Source organism: Fukomys damarensis, unplaced genomic scaffold (assembly GCF_012274545.1).
Source record: "Fukomys damarensis isolate Sample0158 unplaced genomic scaffold, DMR_v1.0_HiC HiC_scaffold_12, whole genome shotgun sequence".
In the NCBI taxonomy this organism is placed as follows: Eukaryota; Metazoa; Chordata; class Mammalia; order Rodentia; family Bathyergidae; genus Fukomys; species Fukomys damarensis.
The window spans coordinates 17302530-17325938 of record NW_022900924.1 but is presented as its reverse complement, the minus strand read 5'-3'; the positions used below and the strand labels follow the sequence as shown (position 1 = coordinate 17325938).

General features: G+C 45.8%; 2 protein-coding genes across 6 annotated transcripts in view; one reads left to right on the top strand and one right to left on the bottom strand.

The window, feature by feature from the left end:
* Atp2a2 (ATPase sarcoplasmic/endoplasmic reticulum Ca2+ transporting 2) overlaps nucleotides 1–21751 on the top strand; it is a 60597-nt gene extending 38846 nt beyond the window's left edge. Inside the window, exons 8-20 of one of the 2 annotated variants that reach the window (XM_010604418.2) lie at nucleotides 2995–3083; nucleotides 4406–4508; nucleotides 5359–5490; nucleotides 10736–10858; nucleotides 10957–11175; nucleotides 12229–12564; nucleotides 13980–14200; nucleotides 14672–14874; nucleotides 16802–16887; nucleotides 17360–17493; nucleotides 17942–18059; nucleotides 18137–19659; nucleotides 21393–21751. In XM_010604418.2, the coding sequence (XP_010602720.1) occupies nucleotides 2995–3083; nucleotides 4406–4508; nucleotides 5359–5490; nucleotides 10736–10858; nucleotides 10957–11175; nucleotides 12229–12564; nucleotides 13980–14200; nucleotides 14672–14874; nucleotides 16802–16887; nucleotides 17360–17493; nucleotides 17942–18059; nucleotides 18137–18406 (2034 nt within the window). In that variant the 3' untranslated portion in view covers nucleotides 18407–19659; nucleotides 21393–21751. The remainder of the gene's footprint in view (nucleotides 1–2994; nucleotides 3084–4405; nucleotides 4509–5358; nucleotides 5491–10735; nucleotides 10859–10956; nucleotides 11176–12228; nucleotides 12565–13979; nucleotides 14201–14671; nucleotides 14875–16801; nucleotides 16888–17359; nucleotides 17494–17941; nucleotides 18060–18136; nucleotides 19660–21392) is intronic. The other variant, XM_033762446.1, reaches the window with a different exon arrangement.
* Nucleotides 21752–21940: 189 nt separating this feature from the next.
* Anapc7 (anaphase promoting complex subunit 7) overlaps nucleotides 21941–23409 on the bottom strand; it is a 32866-nt gene continuing 31397 nt past the window's right edge. For 3 of the 4 annotated variants that reach the window (XM_010604419.3, XM_010604420.3, XM_010604421.3), the window contains exon 12: nucleotides 21941–23331. The gene's annotated coding sequence lies outside the window, so the exon portion shown is untranslated. The remainder of the gene's footprint in view (nucleotides 23332–23409) is intronic. The other variant, XM_033762447.1, reaches the window with a different exon arrangement.

Here is a 23409-nt window from a genome sequence, read left to right as displayed (position 1 = left end):
CAGAACAGTTGTTAATGTTCATGAAAGCAGTATGAAATTGTAATCTTTAAACTTTTTTCAACTTCCTAGTTAATTATAAGATATTTTTGTTCTCCTTTAAATGGTTTGATTTTAAATGTTTTCTTATAGCAAAGAGAAAGGCTGCATTTTCTGAGCTAAGTGTTCTTCCCAATAGAAAGCTATTGGCAATCTGTATTCCACAGGAGGTTTCTTGCAGGGCTATTGACTTTTCAGGTTTCTGTCCTGCAGATCTAAATGTTTTACCTGCTCACAGTATAAATGCCTAAGCACATTTAGCTAATGTGCTTTGGAGGTCTTGAGTGTCTTCTAGAACTTTTTAGACTGATTATAGACCCAAAGAATTTCACATGTTAGAAATAAAGTATCATTAAAGAAACAGTGTAGTGTATTGTAATAATGCCCACTTGCTCTGATACTTAGTGCAATTGCTCTGTTTTCACATATGACTGTTTGAATTATACGGTGGTCCTTGTGAACAGGTTACAAAACTTAAGACAGCGAAGTTAAATGGTATGTCTAAGGGTCATATCATGGTTTGTTTTTGTAATGCTGGGGATCAAGGCCAGGCCCTTGCCATGCCAGGAGAACAGTCTCCCAGTGGAGCTATTCCCCAGCCCATACTACTGTTATAAGCAATAAAGATGAATATTTTTACAGGGAAGTGGTAAACTCAGTTCTCCCTTCCACTCAGTAATTAATTGCATGGCCTTGAACACCATTAATTCTGGGTTTTCTGTAAAATGCCAGACATCTTTGGAAAGAAAGAGTTGTTTATTTTTTGGTAGTGGGAATTGAACTCAGGGCTTAATTTTTGCCCAGCAGATACTGTGCCACCAACCTACATTCCTGTTCCCTTTTTTTCCGAGACAGGGCCTCACTGTAGTTCAGGCTGGCCTCAAACTTTTACAATGGTCCTCTTGCCTCTTCCTCTGGGGTGTGGCGATTACAGGCCTGCACACCCACCCGGTGAAAAGAATTTTGTTTTTTCGTGGTTTTTGGTTGTTGTTTTGTTTTTGGAGGGGGGTACCCAGCAAAAAGAGCATTTTTTTGTTGTTTTTATTTTTGTCTTTTGGTACATTGGAATCAAACTCAGAATCTTGCACTTGCCAGACAGGTGTGGCACCACTGAGCTAAATCCTTGACCCTGGAAGAAGCATTTTTGATGAGGTTCGTTTTTTAGGTATCTGTAGCTATTATAAAAATATGGCAGGCAGGACTTGATCATGCTATATGTAACCTTGAACACAGACCCTTTATTCATTTGACAAACTTCTTTGAACTAGAATCTTTGCTTAAGAGCCATCAGTGTTTTAAATTCCATATTTGATTTTTATTTTTTTAATCATATGATATCTCAGATTTTAGTTCTTTTCCAGAATTGATTTAGTTCTGAAAAGTCTGCTTTTCAAATGAAGACTTTGGAATTAAATTAGTATATAACAGAATATGAAGCAAAGGAATGTTTTTTGTTTTGTTTTTGTTTTTTTTTGAGACAGGGTCTCACTGTATAGTTGAGACTGACCTGGCACTCACTATGTAGCCCAGGCTGGTCTTGAACTCACAGTGATCCTCCTGCTGCCTCAGCCTCCCCCGAATTCTGGGATTATAGGTGTGTGCCACCACGCCCAGTGTGGAATGTATTTTAAGATATAAATGAGCCAGTTTTTTAAATCCTGTGGAAGCTGTGTTCTTTACGGTGTAAAGTGGCCTCTTGTTTAACATTTTTAAAAATTCCTCCTTGAAAAATTATTTCTTAAATTTTGTTTGTTTTGAGGGCAGGCCTTGAACTCAATATTGTAGCCCAGGTGGCCTTGAACTCGCAGTGATCCTCCAGCCTCAGCCTCAGTGCTGGGATTACAGGCATGTACCACCACACCTGGCTTTCTTGAATTTTTCAGGTCTTGTTAAATTGTCTAGGCTGGATTTGAAATTGCAGACCTCTTGCCTCAGCTACAAATCAGGACAAAAATCCATCTTTAAGAAAAATAGCCCATGCCACTTGCTTTTGTTTTTTTTGAGACAGGCTCTCCTTATGTAGTTCAGGCTGGTCTTAAGTCACTATGTAGCCTAGGTGATCCCCCTGCCTCAGCCTCCCGAGTGCTGGGATTTACAGGCGTGCACCCTCACGCCCCGCTGCTTGGTTCTTTGCTAGGCTAGGGCTGAATCTTCATGGTAGTGCTTGCTTGCCTTGCATGCACAAGGTCCTGGTTTGATCCCTAGCACCACCAAAGAGAGGGGTAGGAGGAGAAAGAGAAAACAGGTTCTTGAGCACGAGTCCCTTGGTACTGTCTGGGGAAAGCAGTTCACTTAGCCCTGCTGGCTCCTCACTGTATACATGGAGTTAGGCACCTTCATAGAACATGAGCGATTGCTACAATAAAGTAAGTGGGGTGGTGCTGAGAAGCCGCTTGTCTGATTTTACTCAGGGAGTGTTTATGCAACTCTGAAATGGGAGTTTATTTTTTCCCCGAGCTTTTATGCTTAGCTCTGAGACAGGACTACCTAATGTCAGTTTCTTAGCCAGCCAGTGTAAATTTGGAATTCTGAGCATTCTAGAATAACCAGTCACTGGCGTTGACCTTTTGCTGACCCAAAGTTCTTGTGTTTCCCATTCGGTGTGGTTGTTGCCTGCATTGTTGGTGCCACGTCTGTTTATTAGTGATTCAGCATGACTGTTAGCTGAAAGGTAGGATGGAATGGTGATGTATAACAGTAGTTAAATAAGGGACAGTCCTAAGGCCAAACCTAAGGGAGTTTTATTAAAATTATTTTCTTGGGCGAATGATGTACCTCAGTGGTCACTGTGCCTCCTTTATGAGCCCAAGGTCCTGAGTTCAAGTCCAGTTCAAAAAATAAGTTTTACCCCTGTAAGTTGACAAGTTGCAATTTTTAAATACATATCTACACCTTTTAAATACCGTTATGCTATGAATAAATAACTACATACATACTGTTTGCTTTTCTTTCCTACAGATGTTCATTCTGGACAAAGTTGAAGGTGATACTTGTTCCCTTAATGAGTTCACCATAACTGGCTCAACATATGCACCCATTGGAGAAGTGTGAGTAACCCACCCTCCTCATCATGTACAGGATCCACTGTGGCATTGTAGTGTCCATATGGTTTGAAGGAGTTCTGGAAAGCCATGAAGGAGCAGGGAATGTAACTTAGCACAGCACAGTAGAATGAATGAATGAATGAATGAATGTGGCTCAAGTTGACACTCTTTAGAGGAATGCCTTAAAAAAAATGACACACTTTGGAAAAGAAGACAAGCCAGGCATGGTGCTGAGGCAGGAGAATCACCTCCTAACAGTTTAGGACAGCCTGGACTGCATAGTGAGTTCAAGGCCATCATGAACTCAAAAAGGAAAAAAAAAAAAAAAGAAAGGTTATAAAGAGCTGAAGTTGTAGTTCATTGCATTGGCCCTGGGTTCAATCCCCAGTACTGTGGCAAGGTGGGGAGGGGATTGTAAACCAGTCATCATCATTGGCTCCATTTTTTAGTCCAAATTATCCAGTAGGCTTTCTGTTCCTCATTGATATCAGTGGTGGAACAATGTCACTAAGAATTTTGGACTTTTACTGAATGATTCCTGGTGTCACAGAAAAGATTTTTTTGTTGTTCTTAAATCTTTATTAGTGCATTCTTCCAGTACTTCAATGATCACATTCATTGTAGGAAGTTAGTATGTCAGAAGTGCATTTGTGCTTAGCTTTTGTCTAACATTAACTCCAATATCAGATTTTTTTAGCATTATAATTTTAGTTTTTGTTATGCTAGAAATCAAATCCAGGGCTGACCTTTTTGTTGTTGCTGTTCCAGAGATTGAACTCTGGACCTTGCACTTGTGAGGCAGGTGGTGGCACCACTGAGCTAAATCCCCGGCTCCAGGGCTGACTTTTAAACTGATACATGACCTCAGATTTTGTCGTTGTCATTGTCGTTGTCATTGTCGTTTGAGACAGGGTCTCACTATGTAGTTGAGACTGACCTGGAACTCACTGTGTAGCCCAGGCTTGTCTCCAGCCATCCTCTTGCCTCAGCCTCCAGAGTGCTGGGATTATGGGCGTGCGTCACCACACCTGGCCATAACCTCAGATTTCTTTTTTTCTTTTTTTGAGAAGGATCTCCCTATAGTTCAGGCTGGGTTTGAACTCATAGCAGTCTTTTCAGCTGAATCCTGTTGAGCTTGCTGAATGCTGAGATATTGAGTGTGCGCCACTATGCCCAGCTCTAACATTAGATTTCAAAGAGCTGTCACTCAAATTTTTAAAAATAACATTTTAGACTGCTGTCCTCAAAATTCCACTTTTGTTATTAATTAAGGGGAAAATCAATAGTGTTTATCACACTGCTTCAAGTGTTTTCTCTTTTGACAGGCATAAAGATGATAAACCAATAAAATGTCATCAATATGATGGGCTTGTAGAATTAGCAACCATTTGTGCTCTTTGTAATGACTCTGCTTTGGATTACAATGAGGTAAGCCTTTTCCTAAAAGAGAGGCTAGTGCTCAGAGTTTCTTGTTTAAGGATGGGGTGGCTGGAAGAAAAATCCAGTTTTCCTTCCCACCTTTTGAAAGCAGTTTCTGCTTTTAGTTTCCCCTTCATTGAGAGCCATTCATAGATCTCTGAGTGTTGCAGTTTCTTGACTAAGAATTGTATGTTACATCCTCAACTGTTGACATCATGGTTATTACACAAATGAGTAAAATCCAGGTTGGAAAATGTTTCCCAAAGGGATTAAGGTACTGATTTTCTTTTGAGATGGCTAGCAGTGTATTTTTGGACAAACTTAGAAGATTGTTTTGATGATGCTTACAATAAATATGATAATATAAACCAGCCAGCCAATGCAGTGTACACCTGTAATCCAAGCTGTTTGGGAGACAGGCAGAGGGATCACATAATCACACGTCTGAAGCTAGCTTTCTTTTTAATAATGGAAATAGATGTTTTGCTTTCTGTTTCAAGGCAAGCTAGGCCCAGTCACTCAAAATACTAACTCTTCAAATAATCACTGATCTGGAATTTGAAACCTACTGTTTGGAAGTTCCCTGAAAGAATACTACGATCAGTGGCTTTTTACCTACCCTTAAGTGAAGTAATATATACTGTGATTAGTGGAAGGGAAATGAAAAACCTACTTAATAAAATACCGTTACAAAACTATTTCATAGATAAGATAATATGTATTCCTGAACTCTGAGTACATTTTTAATTGTCTGGGTGATCTGCTATAGTGTAAAGTAGAATAATCTGTGAAAAAAAATTTTTTTAAAGAGAGATCTGCTTGTTGACTTACCCATTTTATATGCTTTTCATCAATACAGGCGAAAGGTGTGTATGAAAAAGTTGGAGAAGCTACAGAGACTGCTCTCACTTGCCTGGTAGAGAAGATGAATGTATTTGATACTGAATTGAAGGCTCTTTCTAAAATAGAACGCGCAAACGCCTGCAACTCGGTCAGTACTTGCCTTTGGTGTGTTGTTCATGCAGTCATAAGTCATCCTGTATGTACACAGTCTATTCCCTTTCTCACTCTGTTGGACAACTAAGTGTATCTTCTCTCTCAAGCTTGCAGTACCTACTTCCTTACATTTCTGCTCAAGCAAAATGTTCTTGGTATCTATTTGACCAAGAAAAATAAAGGCAGTCAGTAGATAATTTCCAGACAAAATTAGATAATTTTCGTAAGTAACCAAGTGTGTCCACAGGGTTGTGACTGGACTGTCCTTCTAGCAAAAGCTAGGCATTTCTCTTGCATTTTAGTTTCTATCTCTGATGGATCCTTCATCAGCCCACGGAAGATACTAGTATTTTTATCTTAAACTTTGCTTTGACTTCATTTTTCCATTCAGCACTCTACTTCTCTCTCTTCTGGTATAACAAAATTTCTTGAAAGGCCTGCTTTTAGCATATTAACTTGTTCCATTCCTGTTTTCTTGAAGCCTTTCCAGTCAAGCTCTTGCATCCATCAGCCCATTCAAACTTTGTCAGAGAGCCGGGCGTGGTGGCACATGCCTGTAATCCCAGCACTTTGGGAGGCTGAGGCAGGAGGATCATTGTGAGTTCAAGACCAGCCTGGGCTACACAGTGAGTTCTAGAGCAGTCTGAACTACATAGTGAGACCCAGTCTCAAAAAACAAAACCAAACAAACCTTGTCAGAGTCCCCTGTGACCTTGTGCTATGTCCAGTGGCACATTATTTATATATGTACCTACGAACATATATAAAGTACATGAAGCAGAGATTGATAAGATCAGAAAGGACACAAGTTTACAATTACAGTTGCAGATTTTTGATATGCTTAGTAACTAATAAACAGAGGAAAATTAGTAATTCCAAAGATTTGAACCATAGTGTCCATAGCTAAATCTGTATTTCTGGTACTCTACTTGTGCTTTCTGATACATACAGATCATTCACCGTAGTAGACAGACAATACTGCCGGTCTGTGAAGCAGGACGCACTGGATTGCCAGGAATTGAAATCAGACAGGCTGTGTCGCTAAGCCCAATGGAATTAGACATTGGTAACCAGCAAGTCCCCCAAATAGTTGGGAGCTAATCTTTTTGATAGTCTGTGTGTTAGAAAAGAAAAGCCATAGTGAGAATTAGAGTATATTTGGCACCAAACAATAAAAATGTGATGTACAGCATTAAAGGAAATCTGTGTCTTTAAGTACACAATAGAAAAAGGTTAAAGGTCAATGATAACACTTCCATTTGAAGAAAGGAAAGGAATGGAAACAACCAGTTATGGGGACTGGAGGTATAGTTTAATGACAGTGTGTGCCCAGCATGCACAATGCCCTGAGCCCGGGCTGCAGCACCACACCCCGGAAATCCTTATGAACAGCCTTATGGCAACATATTCAGCAGTTTAGAAGAATTTGACAAATCCCAAATCCCTTTAGGAATGCAGCTTTCTCAATCAACACAAAATTGTAATAATCCTTTGTAAAGGAAACTATAATTTAAAATTCATCCCTACCAAAACTTGCTAGCCCAAAGCTGCTGAACATTTAAAGAGGAAATAATTCCACTTTTCACAGACCTTGATGATGAAAGGAAGATCAGAAAACACTCACTTCATTTGATAAGGTCAGCATGATCCTGACAGCAGTCAGATGAGTGCTCTCCAGGCCCCAGTCCTGCCAAGTCACTGTGGCCACAGCCAGTTCTAAGGTTGGAGCCTCAGTGAGTCGGACCTGAGCCCCATCAGCATGAAAAAGGTCCCTGTGGAGGATTCCTGCTCTCTGTGCCTCCCCAGAGCATGAGACTGTCTTGGCACACTATACCTAGCTTCCTGTGGCCTCACCTGAGTGAGAGAGCAGCCAGCAGTAGTTACCAGCCCTGGAATCTCCTCAACCACAAGACTGGTGATCCTGTCAGTTTGTTCCCCTGAAAAACCGAAAGTGGCTGGCTTGTCCTGGCCAAAGTGTTGGGGCATGGCTTAGGTGAAAAGCACTGTGAAGACCTAAGTTTTGAGTAGCAGGACGCCATACAGGTCCAGTGCACAAGAGCACCAGGAGCAGGTGGTAGGGCAGTAGCAGTAAGGTTGCAAAAGGCAAGCAGTAAGCTAAGGGAACTTGGAAATGGAGCCACAGAAGCTGGAGAAGATAAGATTGGATGTGGAAGGCATCAAATTTCCTTTTCCAAACAGGAGCAGCAGAAACTTCAGGCTACAAGTCAGGCCCTTGAGCTACATCTCCCTACCCCCAAACACCCCAATAAGCCAATCTAGAACGCTCAGCCCCATCCACTTCCAGTCTATGCACAACCACAGTTCTCCATTGAGTCCTCCAGACCCATTGTCAGCAAAATGCTGTCCCCTGCCTGTACAAGCTTGATTTCAGTGTACTAGAGCCATCAGTCATCACCAGTTTGCCCCTGAGACTTCTTTGTAGGACTTCCCTCATTGCGTAGGGCTTCCTGGTAGAATTTAGAGAAATGAGAGAGAAGCACTTGTCTGTATGTTTAAAGAACAACCTTGCAGTTGGAGAGCTAAGAACAGGCTCTTTTAGTTCCACAGGCACTGCAAAGGCAAAGGTCCCTTCTCTCTTAAATGGTCAGCTATGATGTTTATGCCTTTGTTGCAAACCCTTTTTGTGTCCATGGAGCTCCAGGGCAGATTGGGAAGAAGTGTTACTAGGAAGAAGGGCTCCACCACCGTGAGCAAGGAAGTCACCCCAGGCTGGGGGAGGGCAGGTAATAAAGCCTTCCTGCCCACACAGAATTGAGCTGTGTGAAAAGACTCAGAGCTCATCCTTCTGCTTTTGGGGGTCGGGTACTGGGAATTGAACTCAGGACCTTCCTTGTGCTTGCAAGGCAGGCTGGGCCGCACCACTGAGCTAAATCTGGCCCCTTTCCTACCTACTTTTGGCACTTGCGGAGAGCGACACTAAAGCCTGCCTTGCCTGGTGTGAGGCAGAACTGGCTTCTCACTCCAGTGCCTTCCATTTCCATCAGTTTGCCTGCTCCCGACAGGATGAGGAGAGCACCTCAGCTGAATGTAGACTTCCCGGGGAACCTGTACTTAATTCACAAATAGTCTTAGGCAGTGTAGGCCTTGGGCAGCTTCTTGGCATTCTGCCCCTGGTGATGTGGCTGCTATGAAGCAAGAACCATGCAGGTCCGCTACCACCATCCACATTCATGATGGGGTGGAATTTTATGTCTTGCTGCTGAGCAACTGGAGCCTCTGGTAGTATATGCATACTCCCATTGGGGAGCTTTTTATGTTTTTGGTTAAAAAAAAATGGATAAAAGTGGTTAGATCTGTTGAAATTTGTAATGGCGTAAGTTGCCAGATGGGACCATCATGCCTAGGTTCAAGCCAGCAGGCAAGTAATGTTAAGGCACCCTCTCTGATAGGCAGTAAGCAAGGAGGGAAATCCTTTCAAAACCGTACTGTGTGGCAGCTCTGTTACTTTGTATACCTCAGTATCACAGAGGTGACCTGAAAACTCACTTCACAGACAGGTTTGCAATTGTTTGAGAGACCTGTAACTATATTCGGTGAAGGGAAACAATACTGTGTAGCCTAAAAGACGGAGCCTTTGCTGGGACCAGCACAATTATGGGAAGAGCTGTCCCTCTTACAGATCAGGCTGTCTTGGCCTCATCCATTTCATATTAGCTTTGTGAAAGCATCAGAAGTGACTGCAAAGTCCCTAAAGGAAACTTTTCACTGCCATTCCCACCTCAGAGCAAGAACCATAGTCAGGGCAAGAGAGTGTGGCCCAGCTCTTTGCCCATGTGGCTGAGCCTGCTACTCCTGATAGATCTGGTTCCCTCCTAGGGGATGCCTGTCCTGTACAGTTCATCCCTTAAGAGTCAGAGCACTTTCCTCAGAGCTCCTCAAGCTGTGGAGCTGTGGGTGGTGGTAGTGTTTGATGGGAACTCGGCAGCAGGTCTAAGTACAGATTGTGGCAGTGTTCGTACTCCGTTATGCCTGATTCAGCTTAGTGGCTGGCAGATACTTTAGGGTGCCTGGCCTGGCTGACCAACTGTGTGCCCCCAAACCTCAGCTTCCTAGAAGTAAGTAAGTAAGTAAGTAACAGCAGAAAGCCATGGGACCATCTCCACAGACAGAAAAGAAGGTGTGTCTTCAAACTGATTTGGGTACTTAACATTCCATGCTGCCATACTTCTAGCAACAGAACTGTGCTTGGGGTTCTCCTTGCGGTCCTGGTCCATGCAGTAATGTAAGAAAAATTGGAAAGGAAAAATACCTGTTTATTTGTAGGTAATAGCCTTAGGCTAAAGGTTCTCAGTGCTCGCCTACTTGACCCATCACTTGGTACTGTCGGCTGACTTCCCCCTTTGAAACTCACTTGACTCCCAGGATTCCAGGCTTGTTCTCCCTCCTTGCATTCTCTTCAAATCTCACCAGCCAGCTCTTTCAAGGGCCACCAGGAACTGGAGGTCCCATGCCTAGTCCTTGACCATTTCTCTTTCTGCTCCCACCATCCTCTCTGGTCTCATGGATTTAAACACTGCCAGTGTCCTAGAGTCTTAAGAGTAGCTGCTGGTTTCTTAAAGCTCTTAGAATTATTATAGATTATTCCTACAATGCCTTAGCCTGGTTTTATAGAAGCCTAGCAGCCTCCTGTGACAGCTACATGCACACCACTGCTCTGGCCATCTGGTTGCGCTGCCATCACTAGTATGTGGTGCTGCTTTGTCTCCTGAGAGTTTGAAGCCCTCCATTGTCTTCCAGTTTCGCTTGTTTCAAGTGTCCTACAGTGACTGGAGAGCCCATAACCTGTCTTCACTCACCCTTTCTCATAAACTGTTCAGTCATGTCGGCTCACTGGTGGCCCCTCAAATGTGCCAGAATGTGAACACTCTGTGTGTCCCGGCCTCCTGGAACATGCTCCACCCATCCACCAGGCGCCAGTCACACCTTGTAGGGCTTGATCCTGTGTTGCCACCTGCCAACTGCTGAATGAGACATTGCAGCCTGTGCTTATGCAAGTTTTCTGTCCCCTTCACTGGCTTTTTCTTCCTCCATAGCACCATAGTGCATTTTGCTTTATAGTCCTTTCTCCAAAAGGAGAGGACAGATTTCTTGAGGGAAAGAACTCGTTTTGTATTGCTGTATCCTCAGTGTCTGTTATGGAATAGGTGCCTTATGCGTATTTGCTGAATGCTGGGAAATATACAAAAATGGGGCTGCCTAACCATATATTCTCTTTACAGGTCATTAAACAGCTGATGAAAAAGGAATTTACTTTAGAGTTTTCACGTGATAGGAAATCAATGTCTGTCTACTGCACACCAAATAAACCAAGCCGGACATCCATGAGCAAGATGTTTGTGAAGGCAAGTACAGTATAGTAGGCTGCAGCTGAGCTCTTCTCAACCAGGGCTAAGGTCCCCGGGGCAAATAAAACTGATCTGAATCTAATGTCCGTTCCCAGGGTGCTCCAGAAGGTGTCATCGACAGGTGTACCCACATTCGAGTTGGGAGTACCAAGGTCCCCATGACCCCTGGAGTGAAACAGAAGATCATGTCTGTCATTCGAGAGTGGGGCAGTGGCAGTGACACGCTGCGGTGCCTGGCCCTGGCCACTCATGACAACCCACTGCGCAGAGAAGAGATGCGTCTGGAGGACTCTGCCAACTTCATCAAATATGAGGTAGCTGAGGAGTCTCCTCACCCTCGCGGTCAGTGTTCCGCGCTGCTGCAAGTAGATAGGGAGGCGGCCAGTGGTTTTCCACAGGCCACACGCGTCACTTACAGTTGAGGTTGCTGCTTCAAACGTACGTAGTTAATGATGTCATAAAATTCTAGTGCTTTCACAGTTAAAATGTCAAACTAGATTTTAAAAAAACCTTATCAAACCTGCTTTACAGCTCTCAATGTAAATTTTCTAAAAATACTCAAGTTTTAAAGGTGAGAAAATCAGGTGGGGGATTTAGCCCAGTGGTTCCGCCGCTTGCCTCGCAAATGGAAGGATCTGAGTTCAATCCCTGGTACCAAAAAAAAAAAAGGTGAGAAAATTCAAATTGAGTCTTTTTTTTTTCCTTTTTTGTTTTTGTTTTGTTTTGTTTTTGATAAGGGATCAAAGGGTCCTTGTGCTTGCGAGGCATGTGCTGGAACCACTGAGCTAAATCCCCAGCCCTGTTTTTCCATTTTCTTCTCCAGAGGATTCCCATATCCAGGTTAAGATATGCAAAAGCTTAAGACAGAAGGAAAGAGCTTTGGTACTGTGGACCACTGAAATAGCCAGTCACAAAATGCTCGTTTTCCTCATTTTAGATCATTGCTATGAGATTAAAGGATGATATGGAAGGCAGGTGGGCTGCCTATAATCCTAGTGTTCTCAGTGGCTGAGGCTGAAGGATTCCAAATTCAAGCCCATTGGCAGCTTAGCCAAGACCCTGTGTCAAAATAAAAAACAAAGAGGTATGGAGGGTTAGTGTGAAGGCCCTGGTTCCAGACCTCAGTTCTGCAGAAACAACCAGAATGATTTGAGAACAAGATACAGTGACTTCCTCACTCATAAAAATAATAATAGGACTTGATAGTATAGCTCAGTGGAGTTCCTGCTTAGTGTTTGTAAGGCCCTGGGTTCAATCCCCAGCAACACAAACTAGAGGAGACAATAAATAAACTTATGCTTATGCTGTATATCTGGCCAGTTTTTCAAAACAGTTCGCTGTTTGAGCTCAGTGATTCTCTGCTTCAGACCAACCTGACTTTCGTTGGCTGTGTGGGCATGCTGGACCCTCCCAGGACTGAAGTGGCCTCTTCTGTGAAGCTGTGTCGGCAGGCAGGCATTCGAGTCATCATGATCACTGGGGACAACAAGGGCACCGCTGTGGCCATCTGTCGCCGCATTGGTATCTTTGGCCAGGAAGAAGATGTGACGTCAAAGGCTTTTACAGGTCGGGAGTTTGATGAACTTAGTCCCCCAGCTCAGAGAGATGCCTGCTTGAATGCCCGCTGTTTCGCTCGAGTTGAGCCTTCCCACAAGTCTAAGATTGTGGAGTTCCTTCAGTCCTTCGATGAGATCACAGCTATGGTGAGTGTTTGGGTAGGGCAGGTGCCTCCAATGTCACAAGCAGCAGATGCTAATTTTGTTTTTGTTTTTTTTGTTTTTGTTGTTTTTTGGTACTGGGATTCGAATTTGGGACCTTATGTATTTGAGGCAGGTGGTGGAACCACTGAGCTAAATCCCCGGCCCTTGGCAGATTCTAATTTTGATCATTAAGCTTTTTTAGTATTAGCCCCCTAATTTGGACCTTCTTTTGTCATGTTCTCATTTATTTTTCTCTAGGGTTATCAGTAAGTAGTTGATGTGGTGCGAGATCCTAACAGTTTAAAACCCAAGAGCCTTGTGGATCAGTCACAGGAACAGTTTGATGGTATAATCTAGTGTCTTGTCTTATAGTAGATGTGTGTACATCTTACACACATGCTTCTACTGGGGTGGAAACAGTGACTATCGGTTCCTCAGTGCCAGGTGACTCCCCTGTAAATCAGCTGTTAAGACCCGTGGGGGGGGGTGTTTGAACCTCCACCACGTTACACCCCCAAGCTGTTTACACACCATTGGCAGCATTCTTCCCTTAATCTTACTTTTATCCAGATGTATTGCTGTTATATTTGCTTTCTGTTACTTGTCTATATAATTTAACTTTTTAAAGACTAATTTTGTTTTTGTTTTTTGTTTTTGTTGTTGTTTTGAGACGGTCTCACTGTGTAGTTGGACTGACCTGGAACTCACTATGTAGCCCAGGCTGCTCTCCAACTCACAGCGATCCTCCTGCCTCAGCCTCCCGAGTGCTGGGATTACAGGCGTGCGCCACCACACCCGGCTAGCTAGCTAATTTTGCTTTTGAAACCAGACGGTTGTGGTCTCAGACCTCCCACCCTCAGGGTAACCAACATGCCAATGTTGGAATTTAGAAAAAGTATAAAAAATATAAATGGGAATGGTATTTTTGTAGCTGTAGATAATGTTTAGAAATTTTGCAATTTATGGGCTGGGGATGTAGCTCGTGGCGGTGCACCTGCCTGGCAAGTGCAGGGTCCTGAGTTGGATTCCTGGTACTGAACAAAAATTTTTTTTTTGCAGTTTTTGTAAGTCATAAGACTTACATACTTTTCAATTCTGTACTTTTTCTGTCTGAGATTGATTTATATGAGTACATCTTGACCTCCAGTAAGTTGTGTTTTGTTTTAGTAGGTTGTGTTTTTAATTTTGATACAAAGTATGATACAGATAGATCCCTTTGCTCACTTTCTCTGAAGTCTCTGGTAAACTCTTTTGGCAGTTTTGCACTTGCCAGGGAAAATACATTTAATTCTATAAAACAGTTCTGTAGGCCCTCACCCAAGACCCATAGCTCTGTTTTTCCTCTCCTGTCAGTCACCAAGCTTTTGCCCAGAATGTCACATGGCAGGTGTCTGAGCCAACTGTGCCTTCCCTTTCAGACTGGCGACGGTGTGAATGATGCTCCTGCTCTGAAGAAAGCTGAGATTGGCATTGCTATGGGTTCTGGCACTGCAGTGGCTAAAACTGCCTCCGAGATGGTCCTGGCAGATGACAACTTCTCCACCATCGTGGCTGCTGTGGAGGAGGGACGGGCCATCTACAACAACATGAAGCAGTTCATCCGCTACCTCATCTCGTCTAATGTGGGGGAGGTGGTCTGGTGGGTATACCATGGTCCTGCTTTACTATTTTAACCATGGCACCACTTTTGTCCTTGTGCCTGGGTTGGGTTGTTGTGGGGGACAAGGGTCCTTACAGAGACAGTGGGACCTTGTGGTGGGCAAGGGTTGTCTACAGCTGTGCAGATGTGCAAAGACTTCTGTGACACAGCAATAAATTTACATGAAACAGTCAGAAATTCTTGTCTCTAAAAATACTAGGGCAGGGGATTTAGCTCAGTGCTTGCACCACCTGCCTTGCAAGTGCAAGGACCCGAGTTCAATCCCCGGTACCAAAAAAAAGAACTAATTCCAACGGGTATAATAGATGGTCTGTGATTCCCTCAAGTTATTCCAAGTAATCATAGCTGCTCGAAGGGGTTGTGTGGAGGAGGAGGAGGGGCAGTGGTGCTGTTTAAATAGTTCTCAGAAGTCATTGAGGATCTTTCTCTTCTTTCCCTGGGTGGAAACAGTATTTTCCTGACAGCAGCCCTTGGGTTTCCTGAGGCTTTAATTCCTGTCCAGCTGCTCTGGGTCAATCTAGTCACAGATGGCCTTCCTGCCACTGCACTGGGCTTCAACCCTCCTGACCTGGACATCATGAACAAACCACCCCGGAATCCGAAGGAACCACTGATCAGCGGGTGGCTTTTTTTCCGTTACCTGGCTATTGGCTGTGAGTAGTTTTGTTTTGTTTTTCTGGTGGTGGTTGTTTTTTAACTGTTGCTGACTTTTTAAACATAATGTTTATGAGAATTTACAGAATTCTGTAAATTTATTCCTTAAAAGCACATTTTTCTGCCAGGTTTGGTAACGCACGCCTGTAATCCCAGCACTCGGGAGGCTGAGGCAGGAGGATCGTGGTGAGTTCGAGACCAGCCTGGGCTACATAGTGAGCTCCAGGTCAGTCTCAACTACATAGTGAGACCCTGTCTCAGAAAACCAAAATAAAAAGCATGTTCTTCTTCTTTCCTCATACTGGGTTAATGAAAGATTGAAGATACTCTCCCAGGTCCAGGAACTGAACCCTTAGATTACCTAAAGTTGCTTTGTAGTTACTCTGTTAAGCATTCTACCCTTCCTGGGGCTGTAAATGAGCAGTTAGATGGCAAACTTTTCAGACTATGCTTTGTATACAAAGGGATACCAGGATAATTCGGGCCAGGTCTTGTCTTTTAAGGATTCATAGGTGAGAAGTGAATAGATAATTATCACCAAGGTAAAAAATGAATTCCTATTCCTTGAGAAACAGATTGCTCACATGCCACTGAGCATGCATAGGCCATGTCATCTAAACCTAGAGACCCTCACTTCCTGACCAAGGGCTGATTCTCTTTCCCATTTCATATGTCAGGGATTTGAGGGTCAGAGAGGTGCGAGCATTCCTGGAATTCCTCACAGCTTCAAATGCAAAAAGCGTACAGTGGTATAGAACGGCTGGTACTCAGCGTCTTCTGGACTGTGTCCCCTCCCTGAGGTCCCTGCAGACAGATCTAGTTTGTTTTTCTACTGTAAAGGTGATAGTGCTCAGTCTTGTCTTTATTTTTCCTGTCTGTTAGGAGGTTTCAAAGCAGTACACATAGAGGCAGCCTCTTCCTCGTGACCAGCTGCCTTAATGCTTGTTACAATCTCTGGGTTAGCAGTGTGTGCACTTGTGGTTTTGAGAGGACTCTGCCATGTGGGGACAGTCTCAGTGTCTGTTCTGTCTTTGCTTTGTGATCACCTTCCCAAATTCAAGCCCATGAGGAAGGAGTCCCAGAATCTACATTGGGCACTGTTGTACTGCTTAGTGCTGCTCTTAGTGCTGCACCAGCTGCTCTAAGGCTTCCGTAGGGCTGGTCCTCTGAATGGACAGACCGGTTCCTATCTCTCCAGGTGGATTCTCCACTTGCCTGGAGGTCGCATCGGGCCTGGCTCCCAGGAGTTTGGCTTCCTGTGTAGGACACAGGTCTGCCTTCCCTCTCTGATAGAGAGGGCTCCCTAGTTAGAGGGCGATGGAGGGGGTGATGGGCTCTTCAGGAAAGGTTCCTGGTTCTTCAGTACCAGAAATGTTCCGTCCTTCTGGAACCTTGTCTTAGTCACTTTCCTGTTGCTGGGACAAAATACATGACACCCGCAACTCGAAGGAAGAGATGTTTATTTTGGGTTATGATTTCAGCTGTTTCAGTCCATTTTGGACTAGCTCCAAGGCAAAAACAGCAGAGTGGAGCAACTTGGCACAGAAAAGCTGTTGGCCTCATCAGGGCCAGAAGTAGAGCCAGAAGGGGCTGGGGATGAGAGGCTCCCATCTGGGTCTCAGTGATCGACTTCTTTAGCAGCGCTGTGAGCTGGGAACTCAGTGAATTAATACACTGTGTACAGGGCTCGCACAAGCAGTCCCTGCCGAAGGCCCCACCTCTGAACACGACAAGGCTTGAGGACGTTTCAGACCTAAACCTGAACCCCCATGGTGGCTACTGGGCAAAAGCAGTTGTAGGAGCAGCAGTAGCGCCAGTGTCCTCCTGCGGCTCACTTTTGTGCTCCGGGGATTGGCCCACAGGGTGTCACCTGAGTAGTGCCGGCCGCAGCCCCAAGTACATCAGCAGCGTCATGTTTGTTCCCAGGTTATGTCGGTGCCGCGACTGTGGGTGCTGCTGCATGGTGGTTCATCGCTGCTGACGGTGGTCCCAGAGTGTCCTTCTACCAGCTGGTATTTAACCCCTTCCTTTCTGTACCTTGGATGTGAAGTGTCTCAAAACCTTGATCTTTCTGTGGCTTAGGTGTCTGTTGAATCATCCTAACATTCAAACAATAGGCATTGCACCTGAGATGAATCTCAGGGACCAGAGAGCTAGAATGAAATCCATGGCCATTCCACACTTGTCTGGGGCTGAGGTCTGGCCTTGAGGTGGAATTGGTGCCAGGGCTTCAGAAATAGGTTTGGGTCAGGTATGGTATGGTGCTGTTTGTGATTCCAGTGCTCTGGGAGGAAGGCTGAGGCAGAAGGACCAAAAGTTTCATCACTGCCCGGGCAGCTTAGTGACTTGGTGACCTTCTCCCAAAATAAAGGTCTAGGGAATGTAGCTCACTGTGAAGGCCCCTGGGTGTTCAGCCCCCAGTACCACCAAAAATGAAAGGAAAAAAAACAGCTGCCTGGGACTAACCATGAACTTCTGTTGCAGAGTCATTTCCTACAATGTAAAGAGGACAACCCAGACTTTGAAGGAGTAGATTGTGCCATCTTTGAGTCCCCATACCCAATGACAATGGCACTCTCGGTTCTAGTAACCATAGAGATGTGTAATGCCCTCAACAGGTGAGTCTGCAGTGGGCTTAACACGGGGTCATAGGGACTAAGTGAGGGTTACAGGAAAGTCCTTTGCACCAGTTTGCAAAGCCCAAGCTGTCATCACCTTGTCAGTGGGAGCGCTCAGCCATATGTTTAAGAAACAGAAACTGCAGAGGCAAGAGTAGGGACAATGGTACCTCTGTGTGAGTCCTGAGGGGCAGGGTTCATGCCCTTCAGTGTTGAAACAAATGGTACCACCAATGAAGCCAGTGACAAAAATGGAAATTTCTAAATAGCCCAGGTGTCCGGGACAGTCGGGCAGCTTTGGGCCGGCTGAGAGGGGATCTGAGTTTGTCCTACATCTGCCTTAACTTTGCCGAGGCAGAAGGAAACTTGAGTGCCTAGGATGAGAATGAGGTCAGTGGGTGTTGGAGTGCGCAGCAGCACTGAACTCACTGCCCTTCCCTGTCCTCAGCCTGTCTGAAAACCAGTCCTTGCTGAGGATGCCCCCATGGGAGAACATCTGGCTCGTGGGGTCCATCTGCCTGTCCATGTCCCTCCACTTCCTGATCCTCTACGTGGAGCCCTTGCCAGTGAGTGAGGCGGGAGCCGGGTGGGGCCTGGGCCCCCTTCTGTGAGGGTGGTGCCTGACGCAGCCTCTGTGCTTCAGCTCATCTTCCAGATCACACCGCTGAACCTGACCCAGTGGCTGATGGTGCTGAAAATCTCCCTGCCTGTGATTCTCATGGATGAGACGCTCAAGTTTGTGGCCCGCAACTACCTGGAACCTGGTAAAGAGTGTGTGCAGCCTCCCACCAAATCCTGCTCGTTCTCGGCATGCACCGATGGGATTTCCTGGCCGTTTGTGCTGCTCATAATGCCCCTGGTGGTCTGGGTCTATAGCACAGACACTAACTTTAGTGATATGTTCTGGTCTTGACTGACAGCTCTCCATGCAGAAGATGTCTAACTTAATTTTTTATTGTTTAAAGCAACTGTCTATTTCTGCTGAATTTTCACATGAACATATTGGCTGGTGAAGGAGGTTTCATACTCTAGATTTTGTTTTGCTTTTTCTGACTCCAGTGGGGCTCAAGATTTTCCTTTTTTATACACATAATTAAAGTGTCCATTGACATGTACAGAGAACTAACTATTTTATGCAAATATTTTTTTGTAGATGAAAAAGCATGTACAGTGTTCTGTTTAATACTCATCCTTGTATAAAAAATAGTTGAGCCAGCAGACATTGGCAACAAATTAATTGGCAGCAGACTTAGGAAATGAATGTGTGTGGTTTTTTAAAAAAAAATTAAATAGCATGTATTATCTTTTGCATGATTACCTGGATTTAATTTCATATCACAGTCTAATTTTTACTCCTAAGCCAATTTTTCTGCACTGAGCAGAGTCTGCTACCTCAGTCAGTATTTTTTGGTTGGCCACTCCCTCACCACCCGCCTCCATACACCCCTGCTGCCTGCCCCGCCCGGCTTCTTAGGGTCTCAGTTCTGTTTACACCGTCTTCAGAGGTATGCCTGTCTCGCCTGTGCAGAAAACATTGTTTCAGATTCAGTCAACTGGGGTCGTGTCCCACATAGTTTTTAAGATTATTTATTTAAATGCCTAATGTACTTTATTGTAACAGACATTGTTTTGCCAACATCGCCTATTTCAGTGGCACTTCACAATCTAGTTTTAAAAGAAAAATAAAACATTTTAAATGGACAGCGAAAAATAACTGTCTTGTTCTTAAGTGGCTTATCTTGAACTATCTTATAGATAGTCCACCTTTCTTTTAAGTTGTTTAAGAACTTTAGTTTACTGTGCTTGAGGGCAAGAGGGTCCTGTTCTGCTGCATAGGTAGTTGTGGAAATTTTACTTAATGTGTGGGTGCGCATTGTCATCTGTGATACACATTTTATGCAAGTCTCTGCTGGCCTGCGTGTAGCCTGGAATGTAAGGGAAGTGTGTGTATGTGTGTCTGTGCGTGTATGTGTTTTGTAAAATCTGTAAATAGCACATGACCAGATGAACATATTGTATAGAACTATTTTTATTTGAATGTGGCACTAACCACCACATCTGAGAAATGTTTGTGCATGTTCGAGCTCAGTCTTACAACAGCGTGAGTCATTAACAGTCCTAACTGTGGTGTTTTCCTCCAATGCCTTCCATCATCCATCAACTAACGTGAGTATTTTCTCCCCTGGAATTGGCATGCTTTACCCAAGGTGACGCCACCAGTGAGGCAGCCCTCTGGTCTGCTGTGTGGCCGCTGCCCTGGCAGGGTTAGGAAGTGGCAGCTGCAGGGTGACACAGGAGCCTCCTTGCAGTGTTCACTGGCTTCAGAGGCAGCTCTCGGGCTCTGCATGGTGCCTGGCCGGCAGCTCTGCGGGATGCTGCACACCAGCCGTGAGGGCTGCTGCCCGCTCATACTGGAGGCGGGGGCGCCTGGCTGCCTCTGGTGCTGAGGGAGACCTCACAAAGCCACGAGGTGGGGCTTCTGACCTCTGTAGCAGCAGAGTCACCCCAGACACCTCTGAGCCAGCAGCACAGGTCACTGCACCAGTGAGGTCTGATAGCACCGGCTCCCTTACCTTTCCGGGTCGCAGTCCTATCTCCCAGGGGCGTTCCCACAGTGCCAGGCAGGGCACTGCTCGTTCCCCTGGCTCAGCTGTTAAGTGTCCTGAGGTGGCCGAGTAGCGAGGTCCTCAGGCTCTGGTGCTGGGGTGGCCGGGTGTGCTGCAGGTGCTGGAGCCTTCATCTGAGGTTCCTAGGCCCACGGTGCACAGGCGATTGGCTGAAGGTGTGGTCGTGTGCAGCAGGCACGAGGCCTCAGGGCCTGCCCATGGCGTTCTCTCAGGGAGTCATGAGGCACAAAAGGAAGTGGGGTGAGTGGATCAAGTGCAAGCAGTGCCTCTGAGCTGCAGGCCAGAACCAGATGTCTGGGCTTCTAGGTGGGGCACTGTGTGGTGGAAACCAAACCAACCAAATAGCTTTTCCTGACTCCGTTCCTTGATTTAGCAGCCTTTACAAAAGCGGAGTGGGGAGGCCCCTGCATTAGCCAGGCACACACACGTGCCCGGCCAGCTGCTGCTGTAGTTGCTCAGCCACTGGGCAGCCCTCCTGGTCCCTTCTGTAGGAGGCGTGGCTGTAGTCAGCCTGGGGAGCCCAGGGCCACCGCCACAAGGTCTCGGCCCCAGGGCCGTTGGGAAGGGACAACACTGCCCGAATGGGGGTTGTCTGTCAGCCACCACACCCTGAGCCCCAGGTAGGGCCTGCTCAGTGGAGCTCCGCACAGTGCAGGAGGGAGCAAAGCACTGCCAGGACAGGTGGGGCTCCGGGCCAGCCTCACAGCAGCTGCCAGCGCAGCACCAGAGATGAGCGGCCTGGCACACCCACCCTGCCCAGGGAAGAGCCATCCCCGGAGCATTGATTAGCTCAGTCTCTGCCCGCACCACATGGTGGACCACAGCCCACCCCATTGCGCACAGCAAGGTCAGGTTGCCCTCGGCCTCTTAGAACCAGGCCTGCGCCTTGCAGTTAGCAGGAAGGGGAGAAGGTGGGCCACAGCCAGGGCTCAGCCCTTTCCCAGGGCAGCTGGGGTGCTGGCGCCACAATGCTCACTCCTGTGCCACCCGCCTCCCGCCTCACTGCTCGGCACCTGGTGTGTGTGGGGGGTCAGGGCAGCTTTGCAAGCAGGCCGACGGCACAAGGACACGGTCACCGAGCCACTGCTTCTTGATGCAGCCTGTGTAGGTGGCACCTCAGGGACAGTCGGTCCGAAATGCTGGTCTCGACATCTCTGAGATTGAGCTGAGCGTCCCTTCTCGTCTGTCACTGTCCGTCCGGGTCCTAGGTAGTTACTCTGCCATTTCCTCCCATGGTTCATGAAGCTGATTTCCTCTCTCTTTCCTTTGCAGCAATACTGGAGTAACCGCTTCCTAAACCATTTTGCAGAAACGTAAGGGTGTTTGGTTGCGTGCATGTACGTTTTTAGCAACACATCTACTAGCCTCTGCATGACTGATGTTGGGGAAAAAGAAAAGTAGAAAAAGTTCCCAGCTCATTGTGTGTAATGTGGAGGAAATGTGTATTACAACTGCGGTTTTTAGCCTTTAAAATCAAAATAATGCTTACAAATGTACAATTTAACGAAATCAGCCTCTCCAGAGAAGTTTGGTTTCTTTGCTGCAAGAAGAATGAGGTTCTGAAACCTTATCCAGGAGCCTAGAAGCATCAGCCGAGTCTCCACCTTTCTCTGCAAATGCCATAGCTTCTCTGAATGTACAATACTGAGCTGTAATGCATGCCTTCCAGTGTTAGTCAGATTCCTCTGCGGTGACATTGAGACCTGCTACTTTTCAATTGGCCCTGTACAGTTTGCTTATTTACAAATTTATTAAAAACACAGGTGTTTAGTGGTTAAAATGTAGGCCTCCAGTTCATAACCTGTTGTTTTTGGGTGTGCATAGACAGCTATTTCGCACTGTATTAAATGTAACTTATTTAATGAAATCTGAAGCAGTAGACAGACGTTGGTGCAATACAAACATTGTGATGCATTTATCTTAATCAGATGCTAAGCGTCAGTTTATCACAATGCATGTTTGACTAGACTGTAAATAAAGGTCGGTTTTTCCCTCTTCTGTGCTGGTAACAACAGGCGTTGCACAGATGTGGTTTCCAGTAAATAAATTTATTCTATGATAAAAATATCCGTGTGGTATGGACTCTCCTGGGCTCTTTTGGGGGTGGGGGGGTGAGACAAGAGTTCTCACTGTACACAGTTCTCACACTGTACACAGGCTGGCCTTGAACTCATGGTGATCCTCCTGCCTCAGCCTTCCAAGTGCTGAGATTAGAGTTGTTCAGTTTGTCAGTTTGAGAAGGCCAAGATCAGCTGTCAGAGTTGTCAACAGACTGAAAAATGTGGATACCAGCAACCTAGAGGCTTCTGATACCGTTCAAATGTGAAGTATAAAATTTGACACCTGTTGCTGACAAACTTGGGAAAGAGGTGAAGTACAGGGGCTTGCTTACCAGGTGTGTACCCGAGTTTCCTAAGATGGTTCTTTGCTTTGGTCACTTCGTTAGGGTGGGCCAGGTATGGCAGTGTACACCTCGATATTCCAGCCACTTGAGAGGCTAAGGCAGGAGGAAGCAAGCTTGGGGCCAGGCTGGGCAACTTCTCCCTATCTCTAGCAAGGGCTGAGGCCATTCTGACAATGGGGACAGAAGAGGTGACAGGGATGCATGCCACACCTCAATGAAGCTGTAGAAATGGAATGTGTGGCCCAAGAAAGGGGCGTTTGTTACCAGGTGAAAGTTACTGTGTGAGTAGGCAACTCGGAAGTAATAGTACCATATCGCTTACAACCAATAAAATTCATGTGGGTCAACAGGCTTTGAAAATAAGTTTGAGGGCTGGGGATTTAGCTTAGTGCTTCCACCGCCTTCCTTGAAAGTGCAAGGACCTGAGTTCGATCCCTGGTACCAAATAAAAGAAAGTAAGTTTGATGCCCTAAAAGACCATTAAATAAAAATTCTGAGTAGTTTATAACTATGGAAAGGTGCTTACCCCACTGGCAGAACACCAAGGGTCATCTGGTGTCATCGACTGAAAGATGAAGCCTTGTCCCGGCCTGGTGTGGACGCAGCATCTGGTGACGCAGCACAGGGTGAGGTGCGAGCTGCAGCTTGAGGTTCGGGTTCCCAGCAGCCAGGACACAAGTGTGCAGCTCCAGGGGCAGTCGGGACCGGCCTCGGTGTAAACCGGGGGTCTGGGGCAGGTGGGGGGCGGTTGCAGTGTGGAGGATCAAGCCCAGGCCCCCACAGCCCCATAGCATAGGTGGGGAGGCACTGGCGATAGAAAATGCAGCTTCTGAACAATGCTCACCCTCTTGGGAGTTCAGAGAAGATGCTTGTGCTGCATTTGAG